The sequence below is a fragment of the Jaculus jaculus genome, chromosome 4, assembly GCF_020740685.1.
Source record: "Jaculus jaculus isolate mJacJac1 chromosome 4, mJacJac1.mat.Y.cur, whole genome shotgun sequence".
NCBI lineage: Eukaryota > Metazoa > Chordata > Mammalia > Rodentia > Dipodidae > Jaculus > Jaculus jaculus.
In genome coordinates, this window is record NC_059105.1 from 43,429,359 (window position 1) to 43,453,798 (window position 24,440).

The 24,440-nt window shown below is 38.4% G+C and overlaps 1 protein-coding gene across 1 annotated transcript in view; it reads left to right on the top strand.

Moving 5' to 3' along the window:
• Positions 1–24,440, top strand: part of Pgap1 (post-GPI attachment to proteins inositol deacylase 1) — an 82,677-nt gene that overhangs the window by 9,733 nt on the left and 48,504 nt on the right. The window contains exons 3-9 of the mRNA XM_045147423.1: positions 3,693–3,868; positions 6,735–6,906; positions 11,762–11,919; positions 17,013–17,065; positions 17,846–17,912; positions 22,183–22,288; positions 22,914–22,969. Coding sequence (XP_045003358.1) covers positions 3,693–3,868; positions 6,735–6,906; positions 11,762–11,919; positions 17,013–17,065; positions 17,846–17,912; positions 22,183–22,288; positions 22,914–22,969 — 788 coding nt within the window. The remainder of the gene's footprint in view (positions 1–3,692; positions 3,869–6,734; positions 6,907–11,761; positions 11,920–17,012; positions 17,066–17,845; positions 17,913–22,182; positions 22,289–22,913; positions 22,970–24,440) is intronic.

Genomic DNA, 24,440 nt, shown 5'->3' on the forward strand with positions numbered 1-24,440 from the left:
TCTCCACAGTATTTACCCACCATTTTAAAGTCCAAAGTCTCATGTGAGATTTAAGACAGTCTCCTAACTGTAAGCCCTGTAAAACAGAAACATAAGTTACATACTTCCAACACATGATGGCACAGAGTTAACATTCCCATTGCAAAAAGAAGGCATAACAAGGAGAGACTGGACCAATGTAAGATAGAAAACCAACAGGACAAACGTCAAGTCATGCAGCTCCAGGTTCGGCATCTAAGACAGGAAATCCTCTGGCATTTGAAACACCCTTCTAACTGCTGCTTGTTTTCCAGGCATCTCCAATATCCAGGGGTTTTCACTATAACCCACTGTTCATTGTCAGAGCCATGTGCACTTTATGACCCTATGTCATGTATTTCTCACACTTCTGAAACCAGTATTAGGTGGACTTCTATCTAATTTGTAGATCCCAGAGAGTATGAAGTTTGAACTTGAGCAGAAGGAGGTTCCTTTGGTATTCCTCTGTTGTGCCCCATTTTCAAAAAGAAAAAAGAAAAGAAAAGAAATTACATTACATCTTAGTAGTTTGAGCCTTCAGTGGATTTGTTTTCACTCTCAGGGTATCTTTGCCATTGTCACAATACAGAACAGCTGGTCTATCTTTAATGGTAGTAATTTCTTTAACAATTACAGCTTAAATGGTCTAAAATCAGTCTCTATGCCTGGGACAGCAAACTTGTTTACACTTTGTTTTCATGTCAGACTTTATATTTTTTTTCACACCTTTCTGCTCAGTACTTTCTTCTGCCAAATATAAAATCATCTATTACTTTTAAATTAAATTCTGTGTAAGTTCTCAGGACACTGGTCAAATGCATCTTAACTTCTCTGCCCGAAGTCTAGGTCTGGCAAAGTTGTTTCTTGACCTTCTGTAACATAAGCCAAGCTTGCATGGTCCCTATTTCTCTCTGCAATTAGGTTTTTCAGCTGTTATCAGAATGCCTTATCAAGCTCTCTTTATAGCACAGCAAGGCTTCTGTATTTCAGAGTTGCAAATCCTTCCATGTTCCTTCTGCAAACCAGTTTGAAAAGACCAAAAAGTATATGGTCAGGTTCACCACAGCAACAACTTCACTACTAGTATCAATTTTTGTAACATTTACCTTCTTATTGTTGAGAAAACAACTGAGAAAAAGCAACTTATAGGAGGAAAGCATTTAATTTAGGCTTACCATTTTGTCATGGTGGAGAAAGCATTACAACTGGCTCCTATCTTCATACATAACCCTCAGAGAGAGAAAGAGACAGGAAAAGGAGGGAGGTAGCACAGCATGAGTGAGTTACCTCTGAACACCTGATGGGCTGGGCCAGTAGAGCGCAGTGTTCGCTCCCCGTGATAGGCGCTTCTTTCAACAAGGTTCCACCTCTCAAAGACACCATCAGTTAGGGATTTAAGTAGTAGGCTTAATCACAAACACTTGAGGCATGGTGGCGCACACTTTTAATCCCAACACTCAGGAGGCAGAGGTTGGAGGATCGCTGTGAGTTCGAGGCCACCCTGAGACTCCATAGTGAATTCCAGGTCAGCCTGGGCTAGAACAAGACCCTACCTCAAAAGACCAAAGAAAGTGATACAGAGAGAGAGAGAGAGACAATAGATATTACAGGGCAAGAGTGGAAGTAGGGAACTAAACATTCCTCAGAGAAAAGCAAATCAAAATGAGAACACCACTCTATTAGAAATAATCAGAAAGTCAGGTAGCAACAAATGTTAGGTAGCAAGGATGTGGAGATATTGGAAACCTCATGAATTGCTGGTAGAACTGTGGGAAGTACTTTGGGAGTTCCTCAGAATATTAAACATAGTAATCATGTAATCCAACAATTCAACTTCTAGATATCAACCCAAGAAAACAATGAAAATATACACCTCCACAAAAACTTGTACACTTTAAAACTTGTTCCCAACAGCACTGTTCATAGTTGCAAAAAGGTAGGAATGAATTACTGATGCATGCTAAAACATGGATGGACCTTGCAAAAAATATTGTAAGAAGTGAAGGTAACCAGTGACACAAAATCACATTATAGAATATCTCATTTATATGGAATGTTCAAATTCACTGAGATAGAAGGTCAGTACTTACTAAGGACTAGAATGAGTTGGGGCATGAAGAATATTACTGCTTATAGACCAAGGGTTTTGCTTTTGACATGACTGAAAAGGTCTAACAGGGCTGGAGAGATGGCTGCGATGCCTCAGGACCCATGTTTAATCTCTCTTCAGATCCCAGGTGAGCCAGGTGCACAACAGTGAGTTGAGTGCAAGGTTGCACATGCGCACTAGGTGGCACAAGCATCTTGAGTTTGATTACAGTGGCTGAGGCCCTGGCATGCCAGTTCTCTGTCTCTCTTGCTCACTCGCTAAAAAAAAGTGTTAACAGATTTCAGACATGGTTTTACAATATACACTAAAGGTGTTAAATGTTAAAAAACATTGAATTGTACACTTTACAAAGATAAGTTATATGTGAATTATAGGGTATGATAGCATGGTTTTGAAAATAGAATGGCAAATTATAGATGCTTTGTTTACTAAAGCTTATGCTGTAAATTATTATGACACTTACGTAATCAGTTCATAATAGAAATTGTTAGAGGGTTTACAAAACAAGCAACAAGATAGGTAGAGGGTCGTTCAGGCAAAAGATTATGTTGCTTACATTAAGAAGACGTTGAGTGAAATGGCCAGATAAATTCCCTTGTGAATGTACTTGGAAGAGATTTATAGCAGAACTATGTAATGGATTGGCTGGTATCTAAGAGAAAGATACAAATCATGCTCAAGTATCTAAACCATGAGTGAGTGGTTAATAGACACTTGTTTTTTCTTGTACATGTATGTGGGTTTGTGTGCATATGCACATGGGTGTTGTATGTGTGTGGGGACAAATGCATGTTCAGACCAGAGGTTGTCAGGTGTCTGCTTAGATGGTTCTGAAGCTTATTTTTTGAGATAGGGTCTCCACCTGAACCTGCAACTTAATGAGTCAGCTTAAGTACCTGGCCAGCAAGGCCCAGCAATCCTCCGGTATCTGCCTCCCCATGATTGGGATTACAAGTGCTTGGCACCATGCCTGGATTTTATTTGTGTGCTAGGGACCCAGGTTCAGGTCTTCATGCTTGTGTGGCAAGTACTTTATTGACTGAGCCATCTCTCCAGCCCTGAATAGACACTTCTTAAATCTTCTAATTGTTACAATACTTGAAGGATATGACAAAATTCCTATTTCTGTGCCTTCCACTTTTAGTCATGATCGTCCACAGTGAAAGAAAGCAAGTAAGAAGTGACTTATTCATTTTTCATTTATTAGCTTAAACTCATTTAGGGTGGATAATTCATAAAACTACTAGGTTAGTTTGTTCTTTTAAAGTTGGTACTACTGCCAGGCATGGTGGCGTACGCCTTTAATCCCAGCACTTGGGAGGCAGAGGTAGAAGGATTGCTGTGAGTTCAAGGCTAGCCTGAAGCGACATAGTGAATTCTGGGTCAACCTTGGCTAAAGTTAGAACCTACCTCAAAAAAAAAAATTGGTACTACTACTGGGTGTCATCCTGAAACAAGCTCCTTGCATTCATGATGCAGTTATTCATTAAGATATTTTGAAGCAAGATTGGATGAAACTTCAGGCTATTTTGTTTAACATGCACCTCACTCTTTTTCTTGGTAGTCCGTTCCATCGGCTCTATTGCGCTTAGAAAAGCAGAAGACATTGACTTCAAGTACCACTTTGACTTCTTTAGTGTGAACTTCAATGAGGAGCTGGTGGCGCTGTATGGGGGAAGTCTTCAGAAGCAGACCAAGTTTGTGCATGAATGCATCAAAACAATTCTCAAACTCTACAAGGTAAGAGGAAACATGCAGATCAGTGCTATAACCTGTCAGCATCTTTTTTTCTTTTAAGGAGCACACCATATTTCAACTGATATATTTAATTACATTGAAGTTGAAACAGAAATAACAGGATTTTCAGTGTGTTCAAGTAAATGGTATTTTAAAATTAAAATTGAATTTATAAGAAATCTTGTGACTTGGGAAACACTTTTTTTTTTTTTTTTTTTTTGGTTTTTCAAGGTAGGGTCTCACTCTAGCCCAGGCTGACCTAGAATTCATGACGGAGTCTCAGAGTGGCCTTGAACTCTTGGAGATCCTCCTACCTCTGCCTCCTGAGTGCTGGGATTAAAGGCATGCACCACCACGCCCGCCTGGAGAAACTTTTTTTTTAACTTTACATATAAGTTAGTGTAATGAATGCACTGGTGAAAAATTGCTAGCATAGATTTCTACATCTAGCTTGAGTCAGTGGAACTAGGGCAGGCTGCCTGCATGTGTGAGCAGCTGTGAAACTGGTCAGCGCACCTGAAGTCCCAATTGTGGCCGAGGCCCGACATCCTGAACAAAGTGAGTGCCTTGCCTGCCTTTCTGACGGGAAGCGTCAGGGAGAGCATATTGAGGATGCTGAGCCGAAGGAAGCAGAGAATGTGACTTGGGACTACTGAAGTGACTTCACAAAGTGGAATATGAGAAGGAAGGGAAAGAAGTAAAAAAAAGGAGCTCTAAAAAAATCTTCAAAAGTCATACTCCATATGCACAGAGTGAGGAACTAAAGGTCAATGGCATACCAAGGGAGCTAGTAGGAGGAGTTGGGGGCGCTGCAGAGACATTGTGGACAATTTTCAGGATTGTTCCTTTGAGTTGAGATTGATGTGGAAAACCACTGAAGAAGTTTTTTGAGTAAATGGGTGACATGCTCTTATTTTTTATTTTCATTTTTACTTTTTTGAGGCAGTGTCTCACTTTGGCTCAGGCTGATCTCATTTAGAGCTGTGAGCCACTTAAGGAATGGCAGTAACCATCTCAAAATATAAGGTTCTAGACACCACCTGTTGTAGACAGCTTCACATGGCTGGGATGAATTTCCAAAGCAGACATAGCTTATGGGAGGAAGAGATTTATTACTTCAGCTTACAGATCAGGGGAACATTCCATCAGTTGCAGAAGTTATCTCCCTTTCATAGATCCAAGCAGAGAGACACCATCAAACAGCCAGCACCACAACCAAGCAGGAAACAGCAGGGACCCCACCAGTGCTCAAACTGCTCTGCATACCCTTAGGCTGGAAATCCACCCCCAAACACACCTTAAGGCTAGATCCTAGGATTCCCCCTTGGTGATACCTCTTCCAGCCAGGTGGCTGGAACTCTTAAGTTATAAGCTTTAATAAAACACCTGAGTCTGTTGAGGGACGTATATTCAAACTACCACATTACCCTAGAACGTCTTTGTATGTTGTCTATTCTAAGGATGGCAATCTCAGGCCTAATGTGTCATCTTTTTTTTTTTTTTTTTTTCACAGTTCCTAAAGAACAGGTTGGGCAAGCAAGAACTTGGTAGGACTGAAGATAGTGGTAGACACAGAAGATTTTTTAAAAGAAATATTTATTCAAAACATGTTACCAGCAAGTAAATGTTTGCAATACTGATTACGTTTAAAGCCAATGTAGGGCTGGAGAGATGGTTTAGCGGTTAAGCGCTTGCCTGTGAAGCCTAAGGACCCCGGTTCGAGGCTCGGTTCCCCAGGTCCCACAATAGCCAGATGCACAAGGGGGCGCACGCGTCTGGAGTTCGTTTGCAGAGGCTGGAAACCCTGGCACGCCCATTCTCTCTTTCTCCCTCTATCTGTCTTCCTCTCTGTGTCTGTTGCTCTCAAATAAATAAATAAATAAAATTAAAAATAAAAAAATAAAGCCAATGTATAGTAGAGAAATACTTTGATGAAATAAGAGATACTAGCATGATAATATATTGCTACAACTATACTTGTCTTGGCTTTAAGAAATACTTTCTATGTCAAGAGGTGATGACTTAAAGGTGCTTGCTTGCAAAGCCTGCCAGCCCAGGTTCAATTCCCCAGTACCTATGTAAAGCCAGATGCACAAAGTGGTCCGTATGTCTGGAGTTTCTTTGTATGGAAGAGGGCCTGGCACTCCCATATTCTCTCATATACTCAAATAAATAAAAATATTTTTTAAATTATTGTTTTTATGTTTTGTAATAACTAATATTTTATTTTGCACCAAATATAGTCCTGCCTCAGATTACTTGCAACATAACAAAAGTACAGACATGATTTGCTAGACCAAGCATTCCAGTTGTGGTTGAGAGATACAAAATATAGCTGTTACCATGGGGACATGGGGTAGGAGAAATGGCTCATGGGTAACGTGCTTGCTGTGCAAGCATGAGAACCTGAGTTTGGGTTCTCCATCACTCATGTAAAATGCTGGTCGTGGTGATAATTGTCTTTAATCCAAGTGCTGGGGAGTTGGAGACAGGAAAATCTATAGGACATACTGGCCAGCTAATGTAAGGCTCCATGAGAGACTCTGTCTCTAAATCTGAGGTGAAAAATGACTGAGAAAGACAGCTGGCGTCAACCTTTGGCCTCGTGTACAAACATCCATGTCCACATGTGCTCCCAAATACGTGCAAAACATGCATACATACACACATTCATGCACAACACACACATACATGCCAAAAGTGACATAACACAGTATTAAAATATTCATTAAACTATATGCCAGTGTATTTCTATATCTTTTGATGTAAGTTGGTATGATTTACTTTTGTTACTACATTGCTAATTTGCAAAAGGAAATGCAAAGTATTTTTCTTACGAATTATGTCATGGTGATTTTTTTTTTAATAGGGTCAAGAATTTGCTCCAAAAAGTGTGGCAATAATCGGTCATTCTATGGGTGGCCTTGTTGCAAGAGCATTGCTTACACTGAAAACTTTCAAACAAGATCTGATAAACCTCCTTATTACACAAGCCACACCTCATGTCGCCCCTGTGATGCCATTAGATCGTTTCATTACAGGTGAGTGCTGTCCTGTACACACGAGTGGGCTCCCCCTTGTTCAGGGTGAGATAAACACATCTTCGTGGGTGTTTAGAGCGCGTCACAGCTGGTTCCTTGTGTGAAGCAGCTCAGGTGCAGTGTAGCACCTCCAGTTCTCACTTGACCACTGTCATTCTTTTCAGGCTCACTCATGGACACTACTGCTAGGTTTCTTTGTCTGTGACATCTTAGAATAGTCAACGTGTCATATAACTTCCTACGTGGTTGAATTTCAACCCAGTTCTTCTTGAGGATGATTCCTTGACCTTCAACAGCTAATTAAATGTAAAATCTTGCAAGTAGGAATCGTATAATAACCAAATTAAGAATTTTTTAATTAAAATTGTTTAAATCTATAGTACTGCTTCTAATGATTATGAATGAATGACCTTAGGTTAAAAAAGAAGCAGTCTTTGTCCCCACCCTTTCTCTTATTGTATTGTATATGGTATGTATACATGAACCATGTAGGTTAAATTATTCTTTGAAGAACGAACTTTTTCTTTTGATGTTGGGCATGAATTCAGGGTCCTGTATTTGCTACACAAATGCTCTGCCTGTGAGCCATAACCCTGAAGGATGACCTTCAGTAGAATCAGGTTTTATAGTTCTGAAGGCTGGCAATGGTCTTCCTTTCAAAGGGCCAAGCTGAAAGTGTGAAGATGCTTTTCCCGAATTATAGTAAGCCTGTATTCTTTTTTTGTTGTTGTTTAAATTTATTTATTTACTTGAGAGAGGGTGTATGTGTGAGTACTGGCATACCAGAGCCTCCTGATGTTGCAGTGAACTCTGGCTTTATATGGGTACTTGGGAATTGAACCCTGGCTAAACAAGCTCCTCTGACTGCTAAGCCATGTCTCCAGCCCTGTTTTCTTTCTATTTTATGTTTCTTTCTGCTTGTATTAAATCCTGATTAGAATTTTTAAAATATTTTTATTTATTTGACAGAGAAAGAGGGAGAGAGAGAGAGAGAATGGGTGTGCCTGGGCCTCCAGCCACTGCAAACGAATTCCAGATGCGTACACCCCCTTGTGCATCTGGCTAACATGGGTCCTTTGGCTTTGTAGGCAAACACCTTAACCACTAAGCCATCCCTCCAGCCCCATGATTAGAATGTTTTAAAGTATTCAAGTGGTAGTGAATTTCATCTTTTTGAAAGAGATATCCATATGACTTTTAGAAGCAGATTCCCTGTTTATACTTGGTGGAAATACTGCCTTTAAGTAGGTAAAGAGGCCCTACACTTTAGAGGACCATCTCTGGCCTTATATTTCTTCACAAGGTAAGAAGTATACAGGCCAAGTGGCTGCTCCACTTGTAGCTTCTGATGTAGATCACTAGATCTCTAGACTGTTTCTCTCTCTTTCTCTTTTGGAGACAGGGTCTCAACCCTGGTTGGCTTTGAACTCCTGATCCTCCTGCATATACTAGGATTGCAGTCATATGTTACCATGCCTGGCTCAACACACACACATGCACACACACACGCACACACACACACACACACACTTTGTTCAGCCATTTGCCACAAGCTTCTCTAAGGGTCTAAGTTGATTTGTGGCCCAAGTGTGGTGCTTCAAGAACTCCAGGCAGAGCTTGGATGTACACACAAGGCTCTCATGATACAGGTTGGAATTGGGCTGGGAAGAGAGAGGGGTGATATAGTAGTGAACCAGAGGTCTACTCTTCTGTGTTGCCATAAGCTAGCATCCAATTCTGAGAATTCTTAATGCGAATTCAGCTTACTAGGTTACTTTAGTAATATGTTTGACAAGGTAAGAATGGAAAATTAACTTAGTAAAATTTAGTAAATTAATCTAGCTAGAACTTAGTAAATTAATAAATTAATTTAGTAGTTCCTTAGCTGTGTTTTTGACTTTTAAATATATAGGTGTCTATATGGCATATGTGTTCCATTGATTCTTGATTCGGGTCATATAAATGTCCAGACCATGTAGGTTTGGTGATGGTCTGAGTACCTGCTGATAAAATCTTTAATGAGGAAAGCTTTCTATACCAGTTGTTTGAAGCCATGAGTGGAAACTAATACCAGGATAACAATGCATTAAATTTTTTAATTTTTTTGTTTATTTTTTATTTGTTTGAGAGCGACATACAGAGAGAGAGAGAATGGGTGCACCAGGGCCTCCAGCCACTGCAAATGAACTCCAGATGCATGTGCCCTCTTGTGAATCTGTCTAACATGGGTCCTGGGGAATCAAGCTTCTAATCGGGGTCCTTAGGCTTCAGAGACAAGCACTTAACTGCTAAGCCATCTCTCCAGCCCTGCATTAAGTTTTGATGAACAGAAAGAGAAGTGAGAACGACTTTGCCCTCAACTAAGTTAAATAATCTGTGTTTGTGTGTGTGTATTTTGTTTGTTTGTTTGTTTTTCGATGTAGGGTCTCACTGGCTCAGGCTGACCTGGAATTTACTATGTAGTCTCAGGATGGCCTCAAACTCACGGCGATTCTCCTACCTCTGCCTCCTGAGTGCTGGGATTAAAGGTGTGTGCCACTACGCCTGGCTGATGTGTGTATACTTTTGTGTGTAGTATGTATATGTGTTTGTGTGTGGGTATGAGTGTATCCATGTGTGTGTGGAGGACAGAGAACAGCCTTGAGTTTCATTCCTCAGGAGTGCCGTCCACCTTTTTGAGGGAGGGTCTCTCACTGACCTGAAGCTCACTAGTTAGGTGGACTGGCTGGCCAGTGAGCTCCGGGGATCCTGTTGTTCCTACCTCCTCAGTGCTGTGATTGCCTGATACTTACGTGGGTGCTGGGGATCAAACTCAGGTCCTCATGTTTGTGAGGAAAGTATGTTACCAACTGAGCTATCTCCCCTGCCCAGTTTAGTAATCTTTAACATTAAAGATTTCTTACTTTCCATAGATGAAGTAAAAAAGTCTGCAAATTAACCCCTTTGAATTACTTGTAAAACTTAATGGGTAGAAGAATCCTGACCCTGAGACTTTCCACAGCAGCATAGTCCGAAGACGAATGTGGTCCTATCTAGAGAGATTGTAGTATAAGAACTTATGTAGTGCTGTGTGTGATGGTGGTTATCCAAAGTGATGGTTATTAAACTCTCAAAAACAGGGACACTTCCATGACTGAGAGAGATCTATATCCTTCTTAAAAACTACCTTATTCAGGGCTGGAGAGATGGCTTAGCTGTTAAGCGCTTGCCTGTGAAGCCTAAGGACCCTAGTTCTAGGCTCGGTTCCTCAGGTCCCACATTAGCCAGATGCACAAGGGGGTGCATGCGTCTGGAATTCGTTTGCAGTGGCTGGAAGCCCTGCCGTGCCCATTCTTTCTCTCTCCCTCTATCTGTCTTTCTCTCTGTGTCTGTCGCTCTCAAATAAATAAATAAAAAGTGAAAAAAATATTTTAAAAAAAAATCAAAAAAACTACCTTATTCATTTGGAAAGATGGTTCAACAGTTAGGATTGCTTGCCATTTTAAGCTTAAGGGCCCGGGAGGGTCCAAGACCACCCAAATTTGACTCTCCACAACCCATGTTAAAAGTTGGGCATGTCACATACGTCTATAATCCCAGCTCATGGTGGACAGAGACTGGAGAATTGTTGGGACTTACTGACTAAAAACTGAAGCTTTGGGTTGAGGGGAAAACCCTAATTGAAGGAAGTATACACAGAAGTATACACCCTAAGTTCTCTTCTGGCCTCTTCACATGCATGGCACATGTGCATTTGTACACACATGTGCATACACTATACATAATAATAAAATAGACACATACAAAAGATCTACCTCACTAAGGTTAATTGATACACAGAAGACTGCACATATTTAATACACAAAATGTCATGGGTTTAATATGGCTATCATTAGTTACTTTTTTGTGGTGACAAAATATCTGTCAAGCAACTTGAAGGGAGAAAAGGTTTCTTGTGGCTTACTTTGATGGCATATATCTCTTATGGTGGGGAAGCTATGACAACAGGAGTGTGAAGCAGCTGGTCACGTTCAGTCCAGTCGAGTCAGAAAGCCAGGAAGCAGTGCCATGAGTGCTGGCACTCAGCTTGCTGTCTTTAGGACCTCAGACCACAGAATGGGCCCACCCAGAGGTAGCGTGGGGTTTTCTGTGTCATTAACCTAAATCTAGAAACACCCATATAGATATGCCCAGAGACTTGCCTCCTAGGTGATTCTAGATCCTGTCAAGTTGACAGCATTAGCCATCACAGGCATACACCAAGAAACCAAGATCACAAATGTCTACAACTCTTTTTTTTAATGTATTTTATTGTTTATTTATTTGAGAGAAAGAGCTGAGCACTCCAGGGCCTCCAGCCACTGCAAATGTACTCCAGATGCATGTGCCCTTGTGCACCTGGCTTACGTGGGTCCTGGAGAATCTAACTGGGGTCCTTGGCTTTGCAGACAAACTCCTTAACTGCTAAGCCATCTCTCCAGCCCCACAAATGTCTACAACTCTTTAGCAAAGTAAATTCTTAGGAAGAATTTTAGGGCTTCTTCATTATATCAAACATTATTTTTGTGAAATATGGAAACATGGATTTTTGAAAACTGGTAAAATTTGGTTATCTTTGTTCTTTGTTGATACCTTCAGTAACTCTTGGTATTTGTAACTGATTTATTGGAAAAGTGGGAATTACAAAGCTAGTAGCTTTTCTCACAGTAGGGAAATGTGAATAAAATATGTTTTTAGGCCAAATAGCTTCAGCAAAAATTCAGCTAAAGATTAGTATTACATGGGACCCTACCTTAAAAAAAAAAATAGTATTACAAGTGTGGTTTCAGGGAATGGCTGTTACTTTTCTATGACTCTCTTTTTTATTCCCTACCAGATTTTTATATGACTGTAAACAACTATTGGATCTTAAATGCTCGACACATAAATTTGACGACACTCTCTGTAGCTGGAGGATTTCGAGATTACCAAGTTCGTTCAGGATTGACTTTTCTACCAAAATTAAGCCATCATACCAGTGCCTTATCTGTTGTGGTAATGATTTTTTTAAAGATTTTACTAGATAGTAATGTAGCAGACACGATGAAACATGAAAAGGAAAATAATAAATAGCTGCATGGAAATGCCTGCTGAGTTGTCTACAGGCTTCCTATAGTGTGTGATCGTACATGTTCCCTTGGTGTGTGATCGTACATGTTCCCATGATGTGTGTTTGTACGTATTCCCGTGGTGTGTGCTCCTACGGGTTCCCATGGTGTGTGCTCCTACGTGTTCCCATGATGTGTGCTCATACGTGTTCCCATGATGTGTGTTTATACGTATTCCTGTGGTGTGTGCTCCTACGGGTTCCCGCGGTGTGTGCTCCTACATGTTCCCATGGTGTGTGCTCATACGTGTTCCCATGATGTGTGTTTGTATGTGTTCCTGTGGTGTGTGCTCGTACGGGTTCCTATAGTATATGCTTGAACATGTGAGCAAGAGAATGTGAATGGATGAATATGAGCCTGTTCAGAGGGCAGATTCATCAATGCTTAAAGGATGTTAGAAGCTTGTTCAAAATACCTGTTATGAATAATAGTTGTTTTTTATCCGAGTAAGATCCTCTCCATTGATTATAGTTGTAACTAGAGGAAAGCAGGTCTAAACAAGGGATCTAGATGTATTTGAGTGATCATACTGTATATATATTAGTAGTAGAATGTCAAACATATTACATGGTCCTTGTTTTTAACCTTGAGTAAAGCTTTACCAGTTTCTAAGTAAAATGATTTATTTTGGTGACTTAAGTATAACTAGAACTCTGGCTAATCATCTCATTATTCTTTCCTACCAGAACATTGAGTGTTTGCTTTAACTGGGATACATACCTATGTAAAGTGAAGTCCTTTTAGAACTTGTTTCTTACATAATTCAACCTTGAAATTGTCAGTTAAGGTGGTTTTTACTCCATATACACAGTATGTCTAAATATAATTTAAATTTATAGCATGGGCTGGCTGTTCCTTTTGCTTTAGGAGACGGTGGTAGAAAGTCACTGTTTCATAGGTGCTCTTTGTTTACCTTGCTGTGAATTTATGCTTCTTCATGAAATATTTGCTGAATTCTTGCCATATACAGATTATTATGCTATTCTACTATTATCATTTTCTTATAACTGGAAACATTGGAATGTAGCCATTATAGCTTTGGTATTAAATTAGTAAATCTCTCAAACCTCATTATTAGTGATCTGAACCTTGTTATTTAATTTTGAGTATTGTCAACAGATACTGACTGGAAGTCCTCAAAAAACTAGATGCCACCTCTTTTTTTAATGAAAGGAAAATGTTTATTTCAGCTTAAGGCTTTACATGTCATCTCTTTAGTATACATAGACAATTAAGTCATGTCCAATCAGTTATAACGTATTTGCCATATTTGAAACTGCATGCCAAAACTTCTCTTCTAAAGACTCTTGGTCACTTTTATCCTACATGTACACATGTGTGTGTTTCCTGTCTTCTCTAATCCCCTTGATAATGTGTTCTTACCAAGACAACTTGTATTTCTATATCTCTGATGAAAAAATTTCATTTATGGAATTTTCTCAAGGCTATTTATTATATAATTTGAGGTTTATCTTTCACATATGTACATATGTAGTCATTTTACAAACTAAGAAGTAACAATTTTTGAATGCTTATTCAAGAATACTTCAACAACATTTATATTCATTGGTACTAGAAAAAATGATATAAGAGCACAGTCGTGTTATTGGGGTAGGTTAAATTGCTCTTATGTACTCCCATGCAGGTTATGGTAACTTAAATTTAACTGAACTTTAAGTTCTAGTATTTAAGTTATTTAGGTCAGTGGGTGGTTTCCTCTGAAGAGATCCAGGCGGACAGCAGTTACCCCATCTGGAATGCTTTCCTTTCAAAGTTACAGGAAGAAGAGAGCACGGGGCAGGGCACATGACAAAAAAATGAAGCACATTACTTCTTTTACACCATGAGAAAAAATGTAGCTACTCCTTAAGGCAAGAGAGGCCAATGATTTGGGTCATGGCAATTGTGCAAAAGAAGAATGAGACAGCCACTGCAGTATATTGAGCTTCATAGAGACAGCGCGCGGGGTGAGTGGGAGTCAGCCAGATGGACAGTGGGTGACTCTGCCTCGCTGAGGAGAAGCAGCTAAACCTGGGCAAAGAGGCCCTAAGAATCTGAGAGGCAAAACATCATCATGTGCATTCTTTGTGGAAACTTGCTGGGAGGAGCAAAGAGAAGCACCGAGATGCTTCCATCAACTTCTCAGAGTTCTCCAAGTGCTCAGAGAGGTGGACCATGTCTGCTAAAGAAAGGAAAATTTGAAAACATGGCAAAGGTAGACAAGGCTTATTACAGGAGAGAAATGAAACCTGAGATCCCTCCTAAAGAAAAAACAAAGAAATTAGAGGATCCCAGTGCAGCCAAGAGGCTTCCTTCATTCATTCTGCTTGTTCTGTTCTGAGTGTTGCCCCAGAATTAAAGGAGAAAATCCCAGCTTGTCCATTGGTGGTGTTGCAAAGAAATTGGAAGAGATGTGGAACAATACTTTTGCAGATGACAAGCAGCCTGACAAAAAGAAAGCTGCCTAGCTGAAGGAAATGTAGGAAGAAGATATTACTGCCTAGAGAGCTAAAGGAAAACTTGAGGCTGCAAACAAGGAGTTGTGAAGGCTGAAAAGAGCAAGTAAAAGAAGGATTAGGAGGAAGATGATGAATAACTTGGTTCTAGTGCAGTTTTTTTCTTACCTATAAAGCATTTAACTCTCCAGTATACTACTCCTTTTAAAGAAAAAATTGAGATATAAGGATGTATAAGATTTGTTTTTAAGCTGTACAGTGTCTTTTTTGTTGTTGTTGTTAACACACTACCAAATGTGTCTTTAGATAGCCCTGTCCTGGTGGTATTTTTAGTAGTTACTAAGTTTGCCTGGGATAGTATGGAGGTTATAAATTGGCATGGAAATTTAAAGCAGGTTCTTGATGTTGCACAGCACAAATTAGTTATATATGGAGATAGAAGTTTCATTTTTTTTCATCTCCAGTTGTCTCTGATGAAGCTTATATGAAATAATTGTTCTGTTAACTGAATACTACTTGGTAATTGCAAAAAAAAAAAATGCAGCTGTTTTGTTGACATTCTGAATGCTTCTAAGTACATACTTTTGTTTTGTTTTGTTTTGTTTTCTGAGGTAGGGTCTTGCTCTAGCTCAGGTTGACCTGGAGCTTACTGTGTAGTCTCAGGGTGGGCTGGAACTCACAGTGATCCTCCTACCTCTGCCTCCCAAGTACTGGGATTAAAGGTGTGCATCACCATGCCCAGCCATACAGGTTTAATTACAAAAAATGAGCTGTAGTGAATGCTTAGCAATTATCATGACACAGGTTGTAAGTAACTACTTTTGTTTTTGTTTTTAAATTTGTGCTGCCTTTACTTTATCAACTATAAGAAAAAAAAAACAAGTTTATAATCCTGGTAATAGTAAGTGTAGTCTATTGGGAGACGTTGCTCAACTGAGTAATAAAATTTTAGAACCATAGAAGACTCTAGTTTCGTAATTTTTTGTTAATCTTTCAGTTGTAATACCTGAACATATGAAGTGCTTATTATTAATTCAGCAAATAACCTATACATTCTTCTTACTATAGGATCTGGTACCCCCAAAGACATGATTTTTTTAGAGTACAGGGTGGCATTGACTCCATAGAATTATCTATGCCTGTTTTTCCTAAGTCACTTATGAAAGAGGTATTTTAGGCCTCTGAAAACTTTCCTGTATCTGTATTGTCTTTCTCCTGTTTTCATCTTGTTTTGGCAGCTCATTTTTGTCTCTGATGGAGACAGATGCTATGAAAAATGAAATAAGGTTTTCTTAATGAGCCCCTATTGCGTGGACAGTGCTGTTATCCACAAAGAAGTCCTTGCCTGCTTTGCAAGGACCTTTGATTCTTGAATGGTGCTGTGCCATTGTTAGCAAGTCTTCTGCAAAGAGTTCTGTTTTTCAGGAGCCCTTTGTTCTTATATTACTAATCAATGTGTACATCCTACTCATCCAGGGATTGCTTTTTTAAAAAGAAGTAAGCCTGGATCCCACTTATGATAATCTAGTTTGGTTGTTTTGGATTGTCACAGGTAATTATTTTTTTAAGCATTTATTTCTTAAAGCAGATTCAGAAAGACAAATACTGCATGTTTTCTGTCCTGTAGAAGCCAAGAGGAAAGGCCATGAAAAAGAGGAACTACTGTGAATAAAGAAGGGGAAGGGGAAAGCAGGGAGGGGGGTAAGAAAGAGTAATAGACAGTGCAGATGACCAATGCATGTGTAGAAAGGTCATAATGAAACCCTCAAGCTTTGTACATTTAGAATATACTAAGAAGTATTCCTTAGGCACACGCTTGCTTACAAAACTACATCTTAGAACTCATCAAGTGGTAGTTAGTCAAAACTAAAGTCACTGAAATTGAAACTTATGCACAACTGTGCTTTATTAAAGGAATCTTAAGTTCAATCTATGAGTTTTCAATAAACTAGATGTTAAACCTCAGTATAGAATCTGGATATATTACTAATTTTTAAAGGATAATGCAGATTTGAAGGAAATTATGTTATATAAGAAATGATAGTTTTGGATCAGCTTTTATAAGAATGCATAATTTAAAAATGTCTACAGAGCTGGGCATGGTGGTACATGCCTTTAATCCCAGCACTCAGGAAGCAGAGGTAGGAGGATCTCCAGGAGTTTTAGGCTATCCTGAGAATACATAGTGAATTCCAGGTCAGCCTGAGCTAGAGTGAAACCCTGCCTTGAAAAAAAGAAAGTCTACAGAGCCAGGTGTGGTGGTGCACATCTTTAATCCCAGCACTTGGGAGGTTGAGGTAGGAAGATCACTGTGAGTTTGAGGCCAGTCTGAGACTACATAGTGAATTCCAGGTTAGCCTGTTCTAGAGAGAGACCCTACCTCGAAAAACAAACCAAAACAAATATCTACAGAATATGGTGAAACTAATGCTTTGTGTTTTCTAAGTTTTAGCTTATGATAATTTTAAACCTTTCAAAGAATAGCAAATGTACCTGAGTTTAATTTTTTTTCTTTTTCTTTTAGAGTTCAGCAGTGCCTAAGACCTGGGTCTCAACAGACCACCTCTCCATAGTGTGGTAAGTTACTGTAACTTAGTTTATGATTTAGCATGGCCTTTGTTTCTTATTTGTGCATTACTTGGTTTGCTGACTTTCTTACAGCCCTATCCACAAATGAATTTGTCCATAGGAGAAAGATTAATAGGGGTTTAGAATGCTAAACTTGGTTCTTCTATGTGTGACCAAGATTTTCTTGACAGTTTGTATGAAGAACCAGTAGCATCAGTGTCGGATGAAAATTGCAAATTTTAGAGTTGGTCATATTGGACAGAGTCAAATGTACATCTGGTAGGGTACTTTATAAGCTCCTGACCAGTCACCATACCCTGGTATGATAATACAGCAAGTGACTATTCTATGGGGCACCAATGGAAACCAAATAGGGTTAGCTTGACATTTAATATAAATGAAAACATGGTTAAATTGGGATCAAGAAACACACAGGTCCTAGTGTCTAGCTCCTTGTGCTTTGGGTTCCAGACTTTCTTTCGTCTTTCTTCTGGCTGTGTAAACCAAAAACATCTACAAGAATCACACAGCGATGACAAGTAGAGATGGAGCAGATGTGGTATGTCTAGCTAGATGACATAGGGACCAAAGAACGGCAGGTCTCCTGTCAAACATCCAGGAAGATTGAAGTTGCGTTTAAGTTATATGCTTAGTGAGAATGATTTGTTAAGTAAATTTTTAGCTTATAGCATTAATGAAAGCATATTCTGTTAAATAATGGAATCAGGCATGTTTGGATCAAAAAATATGTGTTTTAAGAAAATTTTTTTATAACACTTTATTTTTTAGGTGTAAACAATTGCAACTGACTACAATTCGAGCATTCTTTGATCTTATTGATGCTGATACTAAACAAGTATGTATTTCTAAACTGAAACCTCTTTTAGCACAGTAAAAGTGTTTGTTAACAACAATAATAGATTTAATATATTTTTTAACATTGGTAACTAACAGAAATCTGTACTTTGAATTAAATGCTATTAGTGCTGATATGGGAATACCTTTATTTTCTTGGATGTAATATAATGACCATTATTAATAATTCATAGACTGCAATGAAAATGAAAAAGTAAAAGGATACTTTAAGTCTTCCCCCAATTCTTTCCATTCACGATTTACAAGTTGGACATATCTTTCTAGCTCCTATTTTTTACCTTAAGGGGCATACTTATTAGAAACTATTTTATAGTTTTTTCTTAATGTTGTACCACAAACATTATGATCTATTATATTTTTTAGTTGAGAACTATGTCTCTAGCTTCCTGAAAAAATCAAAGTATGTGTATTTATTGAATAACCCAAGGAATTTAAGTGTGTTTGTTTTGACAAGTTGAGCCTTTTCAACAGTGAGGTCTCATACTGTCAGTCTTCACGTTGATTTTCCAAGTTTTGTTCAGTTAGCACAAGGCATGGAAGTAACCAGACCCTCACCAGAACAGCACACTACTTCCTCCCTTCTAGCAGATAAGTCATGGTAAAGCTCCAGTGATTTCACCATAATGAAGAGGATTCTATTATTAATTTAATTTTTTTTTTCCGTGAGTTAGGAGCAGACTGCTGTTAATCATGCTAAAAAGTTCTCCCCTAGGAAATCTTGCAGTGTATCACTGCTCAGGGAATAATGTTGGAGAACCATGGCTCTGGCTTCTTGTGGAGGAGTCATAGCTAGTTTTAGGGAGACTTTTCATTGTTGTGAAGCATCACAGGTCAGGTGCTTCAGAATCCTTTTTCTGAAGGCTGCAGTTCTTTCAGACCAGTGGGGGTCCTCCCCCCCCCCCAGCTGTCAACATGCCTTTAGGGAAGGCTTTCTTCTTTTTATGTCTTAGAGTGCATTCTCTTGATGGATAGGAAGAAGCATTTGGATATTTTGCATAACTCTTCAGTAAGGTTGTATAAGCACTATTACAGAGAATCAGATATGTTGCTTTCCCTTGAAAATCCAGATCCTTCTGTGTTGGCTGCATTTTTCGTCTAATTTTTTTAAGAATCACAAAACTGTATTTAAAAGTGACTTTACTATACATTTAAAGTCTGCCTTGATCCCATCCAAAACACTTATAAATGTGGTCAGTGTGGAAATTTTTCAATTTAAAAAGATTCTATTAAAAATATCCATTATCCAAAGGCCTCAAGCAGCCAGTACACAGAATTTGTAGCTTAGTCCCTATAATCTGGAAGGAATCAAACTTTTTCATGGTCCAACCAGGATCAAGGTCCCAAGGTAACACTCCTGGCTGGGTTCCCATGTGTTCAGGTTTCAATGACATGAGCATTTCTATCCCATTAGCCTTTGACACTCTTGTCTGTATTTCACCACAAAGTTAACTGGAAACCAACTTTGAATGTAGCATGATATTGGGATGTGGCCAGTGTCATTGCATTATATGTGATTGAACTTGCAATGAGAATAGCTAATAGGTACACGTGTACCCTGATGTCCCAGCATAAGGATATGAAAGAACCCAAAGAAATCCTGCTCGATGAAGGAGCCAGAGCAGCTCTAGCCTAGGAAGAGCTCCTTGAGCTGAGATTACAGGTTGTCCATGATAGGCGCTCCTCTTACTTTGACCTGGAGCCAGGATACTGCCAGTACAGCCTGTAGAGACACCAGCTAGACCGTGAAGTGTCACAAAACACACGAGGAACCCTCTGAACACACAAAAGATCTTCACTGTGGCTGCAAATCTCAGTCCAAGAACTCACAGGAAACAGAAAATCTGGTTCATCATATTTTAAGGAGGAAGATTCCATACTAAGCTAGTATATGTATTAAAGCAAGTCAGTTTCATGGAGTTGACCCTCAGACACAGTCATGGAGACAGTTTTTGGTTGATTGGCATTGTTTTATTTGTGAGGCTTTCCTGGGCAAAAGTTTTAAGTCTGCTTGAGAGAGTGTAATTGGATGCCTTGATGATATAAAGAAGTAAAACTAGTTTATACTTGAACTGAGATTTGGTTGATTAGGAAAAACTTTACCACAGTCAATGAAAACAAGAGTGCTTCAGATAGATAAACAAATTTTTTAATAGTTACATATAAAATAACAATTATATATAAAATTATATGTTAAGAATTATATATAAAAAAATTTTTTTTGGTTTTTCGAGGTAGGGTCTCACTCTGCAGCCCAGGCTGACCTGGAATTCACTATGTAGTCTCAGGGTGACCTCAAACTCACGGTGACCCTCCTGCCTCTGCCTCCCAAGTGCTGGGATCAAAGGCATGCACCACCACGTCTGGCTAAAATAATTTTTAACTTAAAAGAAGGTATTTATTTTGGCTTATATTTCTGGAGATTTGGAAGCCCATGGACATATCTTTAACATCTGCTTAGCAACCTTATGGTGCATGATAACATGAAAAAGAAAGGGCAGATGGGTAATTGTAGCAGACAGCTTCAGGTTCGCTGAGATGTACTTCCAGACCAGGCACAGTTATGGAGGAAGGGATATTTATTGAAGCTTACAGATGCAGCGGAAGTTCCATAAATGGCAGAAGAAGCTGGCCTATCTTCACAGGACCTAGCAAAGAGAAAGAAGTACAAGCCTAAAGCCACTCAGCACAGCACACTTCAGGAACTCCTGCTAGGCATACTTGGCATATCTTTAGATTGAAATCTGAAACCCACCATCACACCTTAAGATCCACCCAGTGACACTGCCTCCAGCCAGGTGGCAGCAGATGCAAACTACAAACAATAAACAACTGAATATATTGGGGGCCATCTATTCTATTCAAACCACCACAGTAATCATTTCTTTCATAAAGTAAATTTAAATAACTCAAATCATGTTTTTCCAATAACTTCAAAAGCAAGGAAACTCTGATAGTAGTAATGCACTTTAACTCTGTATTAGTATTGTGTAGGTATTTTAAAGGGAAAATGAGCAGATCTTGATAATTATAACTTCTGCAAATCAAAATATGGTTCGTGAAACTTTATTCTGTTTAGCAAACTTACCACAGCCTCCCTATGAAACCATGGATTCTACATGCATGGATTTAACCAACCACAGACTGAAAACATCAGGGGAAAAATTGTGTCTGTACTAAACGTGTATAGACTCTTTTGATATTGGTCTCTAAAAAGGTTTCTAACATTTATATTATAAATAGATATAATGAGTAATACAGAAAGATTTAAGTATACAGGAGGGTGTGTATAGGTCCTGTGCCATTTACTATTTTGTCTAGGAGACTTGAACAGCTGCAGATGTGGGTATCTGATGGGTATTCTCTATGGATACTGGGGATGACTGGGTATATATAATGAACTAGGCTAAATACTAGAAAATCAGAGGCTAATCTGTGATTCTTCACCCTTAGGCATGTAGCTTAAGAATAGAGTAGAATATAAACATAGCTATACAGAAACTATAACTCAGAGCTTACTTAGTTCCAAACATGGTGCTAAGGCAGGAAAAGTTCACGGTCTTCCACTGTAGGTACACATATTTGGAAAACTATATTTTATTTTGGGTTCTGTGTTTTAAGGGCAGTATGAACAAACTTTATACAAGGGAGGCATTTGGGATGGCAGAAGGACTATAAAGTCCATAAAAGAATGATTGTAGAAGACGTTTTTCATTTAGAATAGGGGGCACAATAGCCTTCCAATTTTTGGATAATTGCCCCCAGTGGCTTGCTGTGCTGGGCAGACTGTCTGCCCTGGATGTCATTTCCTGCCCCTTAGGCTGCCCTTGAACTGGTTATCATCCTGCCTCCACCTCCCAAATGCTAAGTGAGATTACAGGTTTATGCTGTCATGCTCAGCTCTGATTCTGCATATCTTTATAATATATATTTTTTTATTACTCAAGAGGCACTGGGGCATACAGTTAAAAGCATGAGCTTTAGAGCCACAATGCCTGGCTTTCAGTTTCACTCCAGGATTCATAGCAGTATAAATAGGTACGTCCTTTAATTTCTCTGTGCCTTAGTTTCTTCATATTTAAAATCTAGATTAAAAGGTTATCTCTTAGAATTCTTGTGGTGATTAGAGTTAATAACATGTTATGCCTCAAAAAGGTTCTAGACTCAGGGAAAACAAATGTTGACATTGTTAGTTGAAAATGTTCCATCAAATTGTGCTAAAAATCATGCAGACTATACTGATGTTCTTTTAGATAACTCAAAATTCTAAGAAGAAATTGTCTGTTTTGAATCATCATTTTATAAGACACCCAGCAAAACATTTTGAAGAAAATCCAGCAATAATTTCTGACCTAACAGGTTGGTGGTAATAACATTTTAAGTATTATTTGTTTTTAGGTAAATTTCTAATTAGTAAACATTTGTTAGTGGCATTTGCTATTACTTACAATAGTATAATATCTTATATTTTACTAATTTCCTTGTCATGGTGCTATTCACATTCTTCATTTAGAAGGAAGAAAGTAGGAAAGCAAGTTGTAAGATGCTGATAAAAAATTATCTACTGAAAAGATGACAAAGTTTTTAGAGTTGAATGTATCTATTTTCCTGACTGACAGTTTTTTGTCATTTGTTCTTCCATTGTTGTATATTACCAGCATATTTCACTTGATATATTTTACTTTTAAATATTGAATACTGTACACTTATTTAAATGTCTTGTTTGAGAAGTGAAATACTTATTTCCTTCTATTGTGAATTCCTTTTTTGTTAAAGATGACAAATAGATTTCTAGTGCTTTACTTGATATAAATGCTGGTTTGTTTAAGCAGAAAGGAATATTCCTGGGTTCCCTTTTAAAGTAGCCAGTGTTCAGGAAACTACCTGGTTATGAACAAGTATTTCACCATAATTCAAAAAAGTAAGAAATTGTTTAATATGGGAAACAAAGCAAGACAAATAAATTAATTTCCTTCACATTAAGGCACATCTATGTGGGTTCCAGTAAAAGTGTCCAGGTGGACCTATGTGGCTTATAATGTAAGTATTCCATCAGTGTGTGTTTTTCCAAGCATTGTAATACTTATCTTTAAAGGCTAAAGACTTAAAAATCCATATGTTGTTTTCTCAGAGTTTAATAATAATACTTTAGTACTATCCAATCAGTGTTCTGTACAGTGTGAACAACTACCTAATCAGTTTCCTACTTTATCATAAATTTTTAAATCTTAGTTTTTCAAATTAGGTAAGAATCCAAAACCAGGTCTTCACATTATTGGCTGGTGCCTCTTTAGTACATTATCCTCCTAGCTTTCCTTGAAATTTGTTGACAAAACTAGGTCATTTATATGACAGAAGTTCATACTTGCATAATTTTGCAAATTGCATTTCTGTGGTCATTTGAAATATTTCTTTGCCAACTCTTTTCCTAAATGCTTACTTAGTTTTTTGATTGCTATATGCTTTTGCTAGAGTATTCTCTTAATTGTGATAGTAGCAGTTGTTAATGAGGAATGCCCAAGTGAATTAATACATTTACAAAGATGCAAAAATGATGATACTCTGTTTTTCCTTTGCTATTAACTAGGATATTACATAGAAAAAAAATTACCCTCACCTACCAAATTGTCAAAAGTCAAAGCAGATCATAAAGGGAAAGTTTAATCTTTTGATTTTGCCTTATATTTACTGGCTTCCAGCATAGTGTGTTGGCTTGTGAGTACCTTGCCATGAGATGAGGTCCCCTCCAGTGATGTGAACTCGTAACATAAGTATGTTTTAGTGTACATCCATTGACTGTAAAATTGCTTTGTGTTGGTCAAGTTGAAGCAATTTCAAGTTTCACTTCTTACTCTTATATACAGCTATTTAGCTGTCCTTAATAGTTTCCTTATTGTCCAGCATGAAAAATATTTGGCTTATTTTGTCCCATTTCTTGGCCTAGAGTTTGAAGTTGCTGTATCTTCAGGAATTGTTTTATTTTGAAAATAGTATCTATAAATCATAGTCTTGCTAATTCTAAAACCTTGCTTATGGTTATTGGGTTGACATTTCCAGTCCTTTTAGTAGTAGTCAGAGCTAAGAACTATATTTCATTGTAACTGAAAGGTCACATATCACAACCAGTGTGGTGGCATATACCTGTAATTCCAGCACTTGGGAGTCCTTCATCAGATCACTGGATGTTTGAGTCCAGTCTGATCTACATGGTGAGTTTTTGACCAGCCAGAGCTACATAGATGATTTCTCAAAGTAATAAAGAAGAAAAAAATAATCACACACATAAACAAATGCATTAATAATGTTACTTCCAGGACAATATCACAACCAAAGTGTTTTTTTTTTTTAAACCAGTACATTACATTGTCAGTTACAACTCCAAGTCAGCTCTGCTCGTCCTTCTGCCCTTTTTTTGTGCATGTGTGTATGGATGCATGTACACATGGATGTACATATGTGTGGAGGCCAGAGGAGAACCATGGGTATTATCCTCAGGGCCCCTGTTCACCTG